General features: G+C 40.3%; 2 protein-coding genes across 3 annotated transcripts; both read left to right on the top strand.

Annotated features, from left to right (window-relative positions):
- The first annotated feature begins 487 nt into the window (after nt 1-487).
- On the top strand, nt 488-3,262 carry pigv (phosphatidylinositol glycan anchor biosynthesis, class V). Its single transcript, XM_063879118.1, has 3 exons — nt 488-920; nt 1,184-2,344; nt 2,445-3,262. The coding sequence occupies exons 1-3, from the start codon at nt 852-854 to the stop codon at nt 2,730-2,732; spliced, it is 1,518 nt and encodes a 505-aa protein (XP_063735188.1). The 5' UTR covers nt 488-851; the 3' UTR covers nt 2,733-3,262.
- Nucleotides 3,263-3,831: 569 nt separating this feature from the next.
- Nucleotides 3,832-12,359, top strand: zdhhc18a (zinc finger DHHC-type palmitoyltransferase 18a). 2 transcript variants are annotated; one of them, XM_063879768.1, is made up of 10 exons: nt 3,851-4,541; nt 4,721-4,881; nt 5,090-5,239; nt 6,262-6,399; nt 6,512-6,563; nt 7,495-7,597; nt 7,687-7,799; nt 8,282-8,387; nt 9,460-9,530; nt 10,178-10,408. In XM_063879768.1, the coding sequence occupies exons 1-9, from the start codon at nt 4,306-4,308 to the stop codon at nt 9,499-9,501; spliced, it is 1,101 nt and encodes a 366-aa protein (XP_063735838.1). In that variant the 5' UTR covers nt 3,851-4,305; the 3' UTR covers nt 9,502-9,530; nt 10,178-10,408. The 2 variants fall into 2 exon arrangements, with proteins under 2 accessions (XP_063735837.1, XP_063735838.1); XM_063879767.1 differs by lacking the exon at nt 9,460-9,530 and having other exon boundaries at nt 3,832-4,541; nt 10,178-12,359.
- The last annotated feature ends 2,700 nt before the right edge of the window (nt 12,360-15,059 follow it).

Here is a 15,059-nt window from a genome sequence, read left to right as displayed (position 1 = left end):
ACATTCAAATAGAAGCAAGTACTGTGAAAACCAAGGAACTAATTAAGTGACAGAAACATTTATTGAAAAAAATATGGAAAATAACAAATATTTACACTATACCTACACCTGCATTAAAATAAAACGTCGCAGACTTTAGAAGTGTTTTATAAGTAAACATTGAGAAGGGTACTTAAAAGGGGTTTTACAATGTTTATCTCCTATCGAAACATTCAAAATAACATCTGAAAGACAAAAGACGGACAACACGATGTCCTCCACGAGGAACATACTTGTACCACTTGAAATACCAGTCCATAAAACAGTGTGGAGCTCCGCCTGCTGGAAAGAAACTAATTATTATTACCGTCACATGACCAAAAAAATCTGAGACACGACATAGCTGATTACACAATTTAAGCTAAAACATATTGTTTACATTTCACTTCCCCCATGCCTCAAAACAATTATAAAATAAACATTGTTTACGTACCAGAAACTAAAAAAAGCTTCTCCTAACCTCACTCGTGAGCTTTTGTTTTGAAAAGACTTCGGTTGCACCGGAAGTAAAAAAGTGCCATTCGAAACGAAGCTACCACTGCAGGATGATGAGGATGTGAGGATAAAGATTGCACCTAAGCGAAAACAAACGATTATTAACGACGGGTGGCTAACTAATAACATCAGTGTTGACATTACCCTGTCTTGAATCAGTCAAACCAATGAAAACGCGAAACTTCCGTAATATCATTCGCTGAGTGGTTATTCCTCGCTGGTTATGTTTTATAGTCAGTATGAGGTGACTGTCTGGTAGCAGCGACAATGCTCCGGCCTTTCAGAACCGGCTTTTTCACATTTTATTCTTCACATCAATGACTATGGACGTCAGAGCAGTGCTGGAGTTTGCCACAGCTACCAGGGGATTGTCCCTGTTGTTGCAGGTAAGTTTCAGCCCTAGTTGTATGATTATGAATATGCTAATCCAGCTGTATCTGCAATGTTTGTTATTAACCATGATTTCCCCTGATGTTTAATTCACCTTGACAATGATGTGTCTGTGTGGTAATGGATAGTGCTCAGGGGAATACATACTGTATGTGGTAAGTAGGTCAGAGACAGAGTGACTACTGCTGGGTTTCTCTGTACAGCAAAATTGCTTATTGTGGCAGGATTTACTCTAATAGTGTTTAATATTTCTCCTCAGGCTGTCTTCAATGCTGTCATCCCTGACCATGATGCTGATGCCTTCAGGCCCCCACGGACAGAGGAGCCTCTGTACTTGGACTCTTCAGTGGAGTGGTTGTTGGGAGGCCTTTCTAACTGGGATGCTGAGCATTTCCTCTTCATCGCTGAGAGAGGATACCTTTATGAGCACAACTTTGCTTTCTTCCCACTCTTCCCCATCGTCCTTCGAGGCCTGGCAGAGACGCTGCTGTGGCCCATGAGCAGCTGGCTGAGCGTGCGGGGGCGTCTGCTGGTGGCTGTGGCTCTGGGGAACACTGCCCTCTTCCTGTTGAGTGTGGTCGCCCTGTATGCGCTCAGTAGGACGGTTCTTCAGGACAGACGTCTTGCTCTGCTCTCCAGCCTGCTGTACTGCCTCACACCTGCCAACGTTTTTATGACCGCTGGATACTCAGAAAGTCTTTTTGCTGCTCTTACATTTGGTGGTCTTTACCTGCTGGAGAAAGGATTCAGCTTCCGAGCCTGCCTGGCTCTAAGTATAGCCACTGCAGCACGATCTAATGGACTTGTTAACATAGGATTTCTATTGTATCTTCCATCACTGCACGCTATTTCCAAGATTCGTGTATATCGAACAACGACAACAGGCCACAGTAAAGTCTTGCACTACATATGGGCCATTATCCGTCTCCTGCTTACCTCCCTCTTGGGAACCGCAGTTATTGCTCTTCCCTTCTGTGCTTTCCAATACTATGGGTATAGGACGTTTTGCACTCCTTCTGTCTCCTTGGAGCGGATCCCTGCTGCTCTTGTGTCGCTGGCTGAACTAAAGGGCTACCGGGTTCCAGATGAAAATGGTCCACCGCCCCTCTGGTGCATGAGACCTCTGCCTCTGCTTTATTCTCATATCCAGGATGTTTATTGGGATGTGGGCTTCCTCCGCTACTTTGAGCTGAGGCAGATACCGAACTTCATTCTGGCTCTACCTATGGCCACCCTCGGCATAATGGCAGCTTATGCTTATTTTCTAGCCAATCCAGAACTGTGTCTTAGACTCGGACTTTGGGACACGGGTTCACATTTTGACAAACCCACACCAGGAATGTTCAATCCCAGAGTGTTTGTGTACATTGTACATTCAACGGTACTTCTGGTGTTTGGAACATTGTGCATGCATGTGCAGGTGAGTACATTATATAATCACCTTCATGTGGAACGTTTTTATCAGTCTGGTTGTGAAAAATAACTTTGATTTTCATCTATTCCTTTTTTTAATGTGCTAGGTTCTAACCAGATTCATGGCCTCCTCAACTCCTGTTCCCTTCTGGATAAGTGCTCACCTTCTCCTCCTCAATGAGCCACTTCTTCATCGAAGGAAAACATCAAATCCCAATGTACAGCTACAGACTCATTTCAGGAATGGATGCCAGCATACACCTCAAAACCCCATCATTGCACTGCTGCCATACTTTAAAAGCTGTTCCTCTACAACACAAAGCGTCCTGGGATACTTCATCTCTTACTGGGTCCTGGGCTTGGCACTGCATTGTAACTTCTTGCCATGGACATGACCAAAGATGTTACTCTGAGCTTTAAATGCAATATTTCTTTGTAGGACTTGGCTTTAAACCATATTATAAATCATATGATCAGAGGTGTTTTACAATACATCATCAATATTCCATTTTTACAAAGAACATAATTGTATATATGAATGCAACATTATGTCAATTTCTCATTTATTAAAAAAAATTAAATCACTAACTTCAATGTACTGCAAAGACACAATGCTTATTATAATTGTGTCACCCAGTCCTACATAGAACCTATAAACATGAAAACACTTTTGAAGCCAATTTATTCATGCAATAGTCAACTGTTTGTAACAAATGCAAATGTACAATATTCCTTTATTCAACACTATTTAATTGTACATATTGGGAAAACTGGTTTTACTTTAAAAATATTTTTTTATTTCTTGATGATATCTTGCTATTTAAGTTAATATTGCATTGCATGTTTGGAGACTTATACCAAGTTATAGGTTGGGATTTTTGGATGTAAATGAAAAAAATAAAGATTTTGTTGCTGTAAACAATCATCACCTAGTTGTATTCGCTTGTGAAGATAATCCTTTTTCTCAAGGCTTTAATGTAAAACTGCTACGGTGCAAAAGCTGCAATACCATGTTTTCCACTTGAAAATAACCTGCATACATCTAAAAATCATATTTGTATCAGTTTAATCAGTGGCTTGTATTAAAACATTGTATATGAATCATGGGCCAGAGGCTAAATAATGCCCTCATGTGCCGCATGAAGGACGTGCAGCTGCCATGCATTTGAATTAAACAATATTTATGAAAACTGTATAGTCCCATTTGGGATGTATGCAACTGTCTACAATATCACTATTAGATTGATAAAATTAGATGATATCTTATTGTCCCATTGAGAAAGTTGTAGTGTCCAAACGTCTTTGATCTACCTCCCTCAAATGTGTATTTTAATAATGCATCTATATTATTATATTTTGCTTTGCTTGTTAGCAATTAAATGTTATATTTTCGATAGGGGGCTTTAATTGAATAAGTTATATAAATATTCAGTGTTTTCACCAGAGCATGTTCAACGCTCCAGAATAACCACTGTGCAAACATGACGTGATCGCGTCATTACAAGTCAACAGATTGCGTGCTTACGTCAATTTCCATATCCTGGCGTACATTGGTTGACAGTAACAAAAAAAAAAAAAAAAAAGGAAACGTGAACTGCTGCAAGAAGCTTGAGCAGAACCCGTCTGTTGGTGTTGGATTTTATAAGAAACACGATTTAATTTAACCAAATGAGTACTGTATTTTATGACAGGCTTTATTTTAACTACTAAACATGGTAGTTAACCTTGAGTCATCTCGGGAACTGACTCATCTTATTAAAGTCTGCTACGGAGAAGAATGCCTCTGCTGGTTCGCTAGCTAGCTTTCGTTAGCTTTCAGGATGGACAACTGAACGCTAACTGAACAGGCGAAATATCAACCTACAATGACTTAATCTGGAGACAACAGTCTCTCGAAAACGTGTCGAGAAGGGAGAGGTTTTTTTTGTGTGCCTTTAGTTACCGTCAAGCCGTGTCAATACTGTTTACATGATGAAAAACTGCGAGTACCAGCAGATCGACCCGAGGGCGCTGTCGGTGTCGCCTCTGTCCGCACAGAGCCACGCCGAGAAGACGGTGCAGCGTTGCCGGAGGAAATGGGAAGTATTCCCGGGGAAAAACAGGTTTTTCTGCGATGGACGGATCATCCTGGCCAGTCAGAGCGGTGTCCTTCCTCTGACACTAGGCCTTATTGTTGTCACGTGTGGCCTTTTCTTTGCATTCGAGTGAGTAACTGGACATTTCCTTTTGTATGACTGTTTCCAGTGATCCCTGAATGCAACATGAAATTTGGAAGTTGAACATTCCTCATGCTTTCATTGCAGTGTTTCGTGACAACATACTAGGGGTTACATGTGTTTTTGACTAGTGCAGGCAGACCGTAACAAATGTTTCTCTTTTCTAGTTGCCCATTCCTGGTAAAACATCTGACCGTCTTTATACCTGTGATTGGTGGGACCCTTTTTGTGTTTGTGGTCTTCTCTCTGCTGAGAACCAGCTTTACAGACCCAGGCATCTTACCTAGGGCTACCCCAGATGAAGCAGCAGACATAGAGAAGCAGATAGGTAAGGCACAACATGGAGTTGCGAAATCACTGTGGGGCAGATGGGGTCAGGGAGCTTTGCCATATGGGGGTCTCTAAATGTTTTTGGTTGAACTGCCTACCAAGTCCTAAGAAGCTTACTGTCTATCATGTGTGAAGATGGCAACAGCCAGACATTCTGTGTGCTTAATGGTTAAAAAATATCTCCCCTTGTACCTCTCTATTTTAAGATACCTCAGGATCCTCTACGTATCGCCCCCCTCCTCGAACCAAGGAGATCCTCATCAACCAGCAGGTGGTAAAGCTCAAATACTGCTTCACGTGTAAAATGTTCCGCCCTCCTCGGACCTCCCACTGCAGCCTGTGTGACAACTGTGTGGGTAAGGATGTGGTGGGAAGTCACCACTTAACTGCATTAATTAAACTTAACAACTTAATATCAGTGCCAAGAGGAACATACCATGCAGACGGTTTGGCTGCCAGGTTTCCGCTAGTTTGCTACGTGGAGAGCACCTTCCTAATAAATTGAAATGTAACAATCAAAAAGTTACATAGAACCACAAACAAACTCTTTCCTTACACATAAAGTGGGTGGCCTTAAAAGTATTAGCCAGCATGAAAAGTCTGTCCTGCTCACATTTTCCCATGTCTGTCATGAAACATTCCTCACATGTACGTACATGTATGTACATGTGAGAATCCATTTTTGCTCTGAATCATTCCTCCTCTTTATGCTGACAGCTAAATGATCCCATCCTCACATGCTTCCCTTGAACAAATGGGCGACAAAAATTACAAACCTCGTGCAGTGCTAGAATGTTTATCTGAAGCGACTGTGATGCTTCTGCAGTCAGAGTAAATCAAATCACGTGTGTTTCTTACACAGCTACAGTAGTTTAAGCAAACATGTGTTCTCCTGTCAGTGTTGACTTGTTGGCTTGTGTTGGAATGATTATCGCTTAAAGACGGGATTTTATACTAAAAGATGTCTACCTTTAAAAGATGCCGTTTGGATAGGTCTAATTCTTGCAGTCTCACATTAGTATAAGATAAACTTTGCCTTACATTTTTGCACAGATTAAGGATTGTCCTTCTTATAACTTCCATTAAATTAGGAAGGGATCTCTTTTTGGGACCAAATGAAGAGGAAGGATGGATTAATGCAAGAACAAACTGTTTCAGTAATCTTCTGGAAAACTGACTTTGGTCCTAAAATGTTTTGGACCTGTCCTTTTTACTGAACCAGGAAAATCCTAATTTGATGAAAAGGCTGTTTTAGTACCAGGGTAGTGTTTTATTATTCTTTAATATACAGCACTTTTGGCATCAAGTCGTGCTTAGAAACTTTACAACTACTATAAACTTGCCTCTTATCTCTATATATCCTGTTTTTTCCCCTCAGAACGGTTTGATCACCACTGTCCGTGGGTGGGAAACTGCGTGGGCAAACGTAATTACCGCTTTTTCTACAGCTTCATCATCTCTCTGTCTTTTCTGACATCTTTCATATTTGGCTGTGTCATAACGCACATTACCCTGCGTAAGTATCCTCACAAAGTATTACTCAGTACGTAGTTGTATGATGTTTCTGTCGTGTTATCAAAAAACACTTTAAGATAACTTTATTTCTTATTTGTCCTTTTTCTCTCCAGGTTCTCAAGAAGGCAAAAGCCTCGTGCAGTCCATTCAAGAGAGCCCTGCCAGATATCCTTATTATACCAGCATTCACATAATCTGTTGATGGGATCTTTTTTTAAATGTGCTTCTTGTTTGTGTCGAGGAATAACGCAAGTCACGCTGTTGACAAGGCATTCCCTGCTGCGTCTCAGTCTAAGCCCACGCCTAATAGGATCAGAGAGTTAGCATCCAGCAGAGCAGTGCGGTTAGGCAGATGGCTTTGCAGAAGAGGGTTTGCTGCCTCATGTTCTCGTGAGATGAAGTTAGAGGCAAATATAGCTGTCAGGACTACAGAGTACTACGGAGATTATTTTTCCACAGACGGGGCGTGTTAATTTCCTGATTGAGCTCATGATATGCGTGACATTTTCATGAATTGAGAAAGAATACTTAGACTGTCTTTCCTCACTTGTTATCTCATAGAGCCAAAGATCAGATTTATTTCTGTAGCGTTTGAGTCTTCTGTGACTAATAAACTTTACCGCTGTAATTCGTCTTTTAGCCAGTATAAATATCACATATAATGTGGAACAACTGGTCCATAATTAAGGATAAAAATATCTCAAAACAAATGTAAGCCAACAAGACACCGTCTAAACTCAGGATGAATGATTCTCAGTAGCAACAAAATGTTGGCAGGGAGACCCCGTTGTTTACATCAAGTTAGTCTTTTTATTTATTTAGTAACTAACAGTTGTGTATGAGGAACTTTCATTTTACTTAAGTCATTCCATTTTATTTTACATCTGGTATGTTAATATTGGAAAATGAGAGCATTACTTGAGAGGGTTGTGATTTATTTGTAGTACAATTGCTTCAGAGTTCATTTTAATATTACCCATGTGTTGTGGGACGCTTGTTGATATCAGACTATTAGCAATTACTTGCCTTCATGCTGTTCTTTATGCTGATTACTGTTAAATGTCACATTATCATTCCTTGACCCCTCCTCGCGCACTGTGGTGGAGTTGGTGATTTGTTTCTTCTCCATCTGGTCTATATTGGGCCTGTCAGGCTTCCATACCTACCTAATAGCCTCAAACCTCACAACAAATGAAGATGTAAGTATTCATGCACTTATATGATACAGTCCATGATATTTGAAGACTATCCATTAACTAAAAGCTCACTTTATTTACTCGCCGTGCAGATTAAAGGCTCCTGGTCAAGTAAAAGGTGTGCAGAGGAGTCTGGGAACCCGTACAGTTACAACAGTATTATAACCAACTGCTGTGCGACGTTATGTGGCCCCATGCCCCCCAGGTGAGTGAATATGTCCCCGTCCCATAAGCTGAGACTTTGTACACATACTGCGTATCAATGGAATGCTTTATGAACATTTTCTTACAGATGGCATGACGTGTTCAATCAACATTAAACTAGAAATTCGTAAAATTGAAATCGTTTTAAAACTATATCTACCTGTTATAGGCACCAAAAGGAGTCTGTTTTAAGTTTATTAAGGTTTTAAACAAAAGTCTGGCATGAAACCAGCCATTCAAACTCAATTTGTGCATGGATTTAACTTTAAATCTCACCCAAAAAAGTCTAAAATCAGAGGGGTATATGATATGATAGCTTTTTGTGAAACCATAATTTCTCTCTGTCAAGATTCTGCATCTTTTCTGTATTTGTATTGCATATTAACTGTATATTATTTATTGTAGTGTGACATGTGTCTGCTTATATTATTGTTTTTTTATGGTTGTAAGTGCACCCTCTCATAACACTGCTCTGTCCTGCAGTCTGATTGACAGAAGAGGTTTCCTGCCTCTCGATGAGGCCACCCCTGCTGTTTCGGCCTCGGATATAGAGCTGCCTCCCTTCACGGCCAAGAGTGACGCACACATGGTAGGATGAAGCAGCTTGTGGCCCCTCCTGAGTCCCGACTGTACCTTAGCTCCTGTGTTGTTGTTGTTGTTAGGCTGCCCCCCCCATTCCGTGCCTTCTCCACTCTGTGTCCACTCCTCCATCCTCCAGAATTCCAGTTTGAGTCCCTCAAGTAGAGCTGAATATGTGCCCGTTGTTTATAAAAGAAGTGGATTTTGTATTGTTTGTTAAAACGTTGTGAATGTCGTGTCAGGTAGTCTCTGACTAGACTGGACACCTCAGCTTGCGATGGCTTAGAACTGGCTAAATCCATCTTGGGAGCCCACTGTAAAAATGTTTGGCACCATTGAGCAGGTAAAAATGCGAGGAAGTGGACACCATTTGATCATACGAGTCCCCCTGTCCCCCTGCTGCAGATGTATTATCTGTGGGACAGTGAACGCGTTCATTGTTGCACCTTTTGATATCTGACTTGTGTTTTTGTTTGCTCACTCTTTCTATCCAACATGTTGCTGTATCTACCTCCTTGTTACTGTACTGCAGGGTTTGCTTGTATGTTTTTGGTGAATGTGTGCGCACACAAAGGTCTTAATAACTGCTTTTTTCGTAGAACATGCAAATGTTTAATATCATATTATGTATTTGACTTACCAGCACTTTATCAGAGATCATTTGTCACGTTTGTCCAATGCATTTGTCATTCAATATGGTCAGCATATCATGTCTAAGACATATTTTCAAAAGCTATATTGCTTTATTTTCTTAACTACACTTTTACTTCTTTTTTTACGTACCTATTTTATTTACCTAAAAAGTGTTCTTTAAATTGTTAAATAAACATCATTTTTGTACTTTGAGATTTTGGCCTCTGTTTTGAATTTACTTTGCCTCTTCATTTTTTCAAGTCTTCATGTGCCTGACTTGGGATTTTAAGATGTTTTGGAACAGTTGTATTTTCTAAGGTAATTATATTTATTTCAGTAGGCATAAGTAATGAACATAAGGGTTTATTTATGCTAAACATTTGTTTCCTATGCCTGTTACTTCACTGCTAGATCTGACACTCAGTGTTGTACTGTATCCACCCTGCTAGGAGGAGAACTGTCAGGATTTTGCTTTGTCCTGCACAGCCTGAAGGGCACTGCTGCATGTAGACGGTCGATGGTAAGAGTAGGGTTCAACAATAAAGCATCACAACATGTCTTCACTTATCATTCACTGTGTGTTTAGGTTTGAAACTGCTGTCATCTGTTCTTTTCTAAGTTCTTGCATTTATTCTTATTTTTGCGTTTGTCTCTGCTGGCGATGGGTTCACTGCCTCACTTATGGAATGTGCATGCTTCACTATCATTCATTCTCGTCTCATTAACAATCGCTCACAATCACAATGGAGCTCATGTTTGAAGGCTGCTGATCTGACGCTTGTCCTCTTTAGTTAGATGAGAGGTTTTTCTTATGTATCAAGGGCACTATTGTGCATGCATGGAGGCGCAAGCAAATACAAGTCTGAACAAAATGTACCTCTGTTTCTACTTTTATTGGAGCCAGAAGAAAAACAAGAGGAAGCAGCTTCTCCACACATTTCCATCATAACCTGTTTCATTGTCTGCATCTAACTCACTTCTTCCATGCCTCTCCATTTGAGTCCCACACTGCCATCACCGCTTTCACTGTGCTTTATTATCTAAGCCCTATCAAGTTGCAGATTTTTCTATACATGTTTTGTTACTGTTCTTACATGGCAGCTCTGCCTTTTTGTAATACTAACGGATGATGTGTCTTATTTCTTTACTTTTTCCCTCTCTACACAGTGCACTCAGAGCACCAAGGGTGTGCTGGAGAGGATGGTCCACTCCTACGATGTTCATGGGCTGTGCCCCCCAGGAATCCCAAAGACCACCCCTCTGGACCTGGAGGTTTCAGCTTCCTCAGAGCTTTCGCTCTCTGCTGGATGCTTGCCCCAGGATGCTTGCCAGCCTGTGGCCGCTCCTTGCCCCCCGTTCAGCCGAAGCAACAAGAGGAGAGACTCGCTGCACTCCATCAACCCAGCGTTCCGCCTGGCCTACCCCTCTCCGTCGCTGAGTCGCACCACCTTGATTTTGGGAGATGCCCCTGACAATGGCTTTATCCCCCTGCCCTGAGTACTCCCAAAAACCAAATGAGAAGAAAAGGAATCAGAGTTTCTGGCTACAAAGAAACATTTTACAGTGGTGGTCATTCGGTGTGTCGCCGTTAGCTGAAGAAGTCTTTCTTATGAGTTAATTAAAGGGACAGCTCACCCCAAAATCAAAAATACATATTTTTACTCTGAAATGTAGTGCTATGTATCAATCAAGATAGTATTGGTGTGAGCAGCAAAGAGTTGAAATAGTGCTGTAGACATATCTGCCTTCTCTGAAGTCACTCTGCTTGAGCTCCAAAAAATTACATTTAAAAAACACAACAGCAATATCTATTTCTGGATTTCATGACCCAGTTCCTCATAATAATGACTACTACTCATGAGGCTAGTGATTGTGACAGCTTGGGATGCAACTCACACAAACTATGTAGATTGATCAAAAGCACTACAGGTACATGTACATTTATTTTTGGGTGAACTGTTAATTTAATCACGTTAGGTTTGAGGTGAGGTTTATCCGTGTCCTACTACACTATGTGTCCTTGAGGATGAAGTTAAATCTTAGAAATACTTGGAAGCACAACGTAGAGTTATTTTTTTAACAGCTTTTTATCAAGCAATCCACATTAGCCTCCACAACTTCCACATAACTTCAGTCCATACATCAGCACTGCAGTGTTTTAGTTCCTGGTAATATATTATGCAAACAGGTCTTTACATCTGAGAATACAGTCACAATGAGTACAGTGTGAGTACTTAAAGTTTGAGTGAGGATCTACAGAATCAGAAATGTTGATTTTCTAAACTGGCTTTCACTGAGAATTTAGCCATTTCGGTATCATCAATTCAAAAATTGGCCTTATTTCATGTCACATCATTTCCTGTCATGCAAAGCTACATCGTCCAAGGGGATTTATATTGACATTAAGGATGAATCAGAGATTGAAGGGGGCAGTTTTTTCTTTATTTTATCATTTGAACTTCAGGGTCTTTGCTGTGTTTGGTAATCAGTTCTGCATATCTTGTATATCAGGGGCTATAAAACTAAGTGTTTAGTACATTTCATTTTTTGTGGGGTGAATCCCTTTAGGAGACTATTATTGAAAGAGGACTTTTGAAACTGAGTGCATTTGTTCAGATGCTTTTCATTTAGGAATGGATACACGATTGAAATAGTTGCTTATATTTTTTATTGCCACTTTGTTGTTTGATCTGGTTTTTTGGATGTTAAAACAAGTATTTCATTTAAATCTAAATCAAATTTGCTACTACCCCCCTAGGGATTGCAGTATATCTCCACACTCTGTTTCCTGTTAAAGTGATTCAATGGGATTCATTCAGTGCCAGTGAGCATCTGTTTTTGGTTTGCCTCGGGGCACAGACTAACGTTGCCTGTCATGCTGTTTGGTGGTAACAGCACAGGCTCAACGTATGGAGCGTATATAAGCTACGGAGTGATTCAGGAATGTTGATGAGGTCTATTTACTTGTATGTGTTGTTCTTTTACATATGACGTCTGGGATGGTGGAGTGTAACAGTAAACAGCAGGAGTTAGTTTGTGCCACTAGAGGGCAGCATGTGAGTACAGTTGCAGCCCAGTCAGAGGACACTTTAGTAAATGAAAACCATTAGAGGAAAGGGAGGCCTTTGGATGTTTTATTTCTTTTTTTTGTAATCGAGTGTTGAAGCTGTAGATAGGTTGTGACTTTGTAAAGGAAACACGTCGCCATAGTGAGTGGGTCGTTCTGCATCGAGACACAGGTTGTGTAGACATTAACAAGCAGTGCTTGTATGGACACCGTGTTTGTTTTTTGTAGGATGTAACAGTGGAACTGTAACATTTGGTCAATAAAAATCATCACATTTGTTGATTCTGTGTTTTTCTGTAAAATATACACAAAAGAGCCTTGCATGCAACCGCTTAGTAATAGCTTAGCAAAACCTTGTGTTCACCTTGTTTGAACTACACTTCAAACCGACACCAATGAACATGTAGTACAATCACTGATATTGAACTTAGTCATTCTGACAGCTGCTTCAGGAAACCATAAAGACATACATGTTGCCCGTGTGTTCAGCTGGACAAAGATCCAGCAATGAAAAGCACCTGCAGTGTGGACTCAAGTGGACACAGACCTGGAGGAGAGGTATATTCAAAATGTGGTGCAAGGTAACAAAACTGCCAGTTTAATGTAAAATCATGTACAATACCAAGGAGGCAATAATATAAAGTTAAAAAACATTTTCCCAGAGATACTCTCCCACTGTATAAAATGGGATTTTTTTATGACTGGAGTAGCCACATAAAATGTGAATGTCATCATCACAGCGCGGTGGACTTAGTTCTCTGCCCAGGGTTATACTTTTTAGGACGCCGTTCTCTCTGTAATTATTCAAATTGAAAACTGGAGAAAATAGCCTAAAAGCCAGTGATCACAACAGATGGACCTTGGCAGCTGAGGTCTCAGTCTGACTGCACTCAGCTCTAACTTCTAGTCTCATAAACTCGAAAATGTGGCTGAAAGGTTTTTCTAAGAGGTCTGCATGTAGCGGCTGGCGTCTCCAGTTTGAAATTATTCACCTTTCCAAGAAGTGTGATTATAATTACCAATTGAAGGTTGTAGCTTCTGTAAGCCAAATAAGTTATTTAAATTAATAAAACGTGTAATTGGTTTGAATGCAATTTCCGTTTTTCTTTAAAATACTCTTACAATCTTAATCTCTTTTTGACCTATTTATGGCTTATAAAAGAGAAAAGTTGTAAATACATTTAGGAAGAAAAAGATGAGTAAGGCCTAAACTCGTGTTTAAACTTGTCTGGATACAGATACAGGATGTCATGGTTGCAAGGCACAGACCTTGCAAAACAGAACAACATTTGTATTGAAATATAATATCCTTAATGGATTTCTCAAGATATTTATGAATCTATTACATCATTTGACTTCAAAAGGCTCCCTGCTAAGGCATGTGAGTATATCAACCTGTGTATCTTAAGCTGACATTAAACAGATGGCCAGACTTCAGGCTCACTGTCTCGCAGGAAGAGAAAGCCAAAGCATTACTGTCTCAGCAGCTGTGTTGCATTTTGACCACAACCTCTAAAAGTGTTTGCAGAAGAAGAGCAATCTGAAGATGACTTAAAATTACAGCAGCAAAGTATGTCATCAGTGCGCGATGGGTTTATTTGTCAGCAGTGTTTACATGGGGATTTTTCTTCGTCTTCGCTTGCTGCAGGTGATTATTCGCTCGCTTGAGTGTAACATGCTCTTTAACTGGTGTGGCACAGAGACAGAAAGGCCACCCAGTGAGAGTGGCCGGCTTTAATGCTGGGTTTTGAAAATAAGAGGATGTGTTTTATTCAAAAAGGTGACTTCATTTTACTTTATAAAAGGAGTTTGATTACACAGATCCTTATTAAAAATGGATTGCATGTACGACGGCTAAGCTTTGTCTCCAGCTAAGGGGTCTTTATATAGACTCAGCCCTTTCCTTGTCAATTGTGACACTTCTTTTTCTCAACTGGACAAACACACAGTTACTGAACATCCAGGAAAGCCACTTATTTCACTTAAAAATAATAACTTCCAGCTCTTCTAAAACATTTCTACTACCAATTTACCCCTGGCCGTCATCCTCTCTGTCCTCCTGTGATTCATTGTGCTCGTTCCTCTTAAGTGAGCCATGTTTTGCCCTCCTGTCATGCGTACAGCCGTGTGTCACACTCTCACAAGTCTTCTCCTCATCGCTCGCGTGTGTGTCCAGAGCAGAAGTGAAGCACCTCTGTGAGCACAACAGGTGATTCACAGTCATGCCTGCTGTCAACATCATTTGCTGCTGTGATTTTGGAGAGCTAAAAAGTGCGTCTGTGTGTTGGGCAGTGAAGCTGGATATAATTAACCCCGCCTGTACTGAGCAGGAGAGCGAGCTGCCAGGAGGCTGCAGCTGCCAGCGGCCATAGTTTGTTGCCACTTCCAGTGAAACATGAAACAAGTGAATCCTGTGGGCAACGTGCATGTGATGGTGAGGATTTCTCAGTCCTGGATGTTGAATTTGACACAACCAGTGATGGACATTAGATAACTACATATACTTGAGTACCGTACATACAATTTTGAGTTACTTAAGTATTTCTATTTCCTGCAGCTTAGGCCTGTACTTCTATTTCACTGTACAACTTAATCATACTGTGCTTTTTGCTACATGTATTTGTAATATAATCAGTTTTGAAATACAAAATATAATCAACAAATTATTTACTTTACTTTTAAATGAACTTTTATGATCCATTTGTTAACTATTCAAGCTACCACGCGGTATATATGGTAAAATGGCAAAAACAGCTGCCACATTATATTTGTAATTCAGTATTATAAAAAACTGAAATAAATTGATTGTGCATAATAATTTATTAGCCTTTTTTAAAATTACAAGTACTTTTGGATAGTTTATCTAAACTGCAGTATTGCTTCTTCAACCACTGAACATAAAAAGTCCTGCACACATCCACAGTTTGCAAGTCTTACATCCGAGCTGACTCTAAATGCAATAAATATTTCTCCTCAAAGAAT

The sequence above is a fragment of the Eleginops maclovinus genome, chromosome 3, assembly GCF_036324505.1.
Source record: "Eleginops maclovinus isolate JMC-PN-2008 ecotype Puerto Natales chromosome 3, JC_Emac_rtc_rv5, whole genome shotgun sequence".
Lineage (NCBI taxonomy): Eukaryota > Metazoa > Chordata > Actinopteri > Perciformes > Eleginopidae > Eleginops > Eleginops maclovinus.
This window is presented reverse-complemented; position numbering and strand designations above follow the sequence as displayed.

What these genes read in the sequence shown, in the direction of transcription:
- pigv (XM_063879118.1), top strand. Translation starts at nt 852, where the DNA reads ATGACTATGGACGTCAGAGCAGTGCTGGAGTTTGCCACAGCTACCAGG. An exon ending in GATTGTCCCTGTTGTTGCAG is followed by an intron (nt 921 to 1,183) that starts GTAAGTTTCAGC and finishes ATTTCTCCTCAG; the next exon opens with GCTGTCTTCAATGCTGTCAT. An exon ending in CATTGTGCATGCATGTGCAG is followed by an intron (nt 2,345 to 2,444) that starts GTGAGTACATTA and finishes TTAATGTGCTAG; the next exon opens with GTTCTAACCAGATTCATGGC.
- zdhhc18a (XM_063879767.1), top strand. Translation starts at nt 4,306, where the DNA reads ATGATGAAAAACTGCGAGTACCAGCAGATCGACCCGAGGGCGCTGTCG. An exon ending in GGCCTTTTCTTTGCATTCGA is followed by an intron (nt 4,542 to 4,720) that starts GTGAGTAACTGG and finishes TCTCTTTTCTAG; the next exon opens with TTGCCCATTCCTGGTAAAAC. An exon ending in CCTGTGTGACAACTGTGTGG is followed by an intron (nt 5,240 to 6,261) that starts GTAAGGATGTGG and finishes TTTTCCCCTCAG; the next exon opens with AACGGTTTGATCACCACTGT.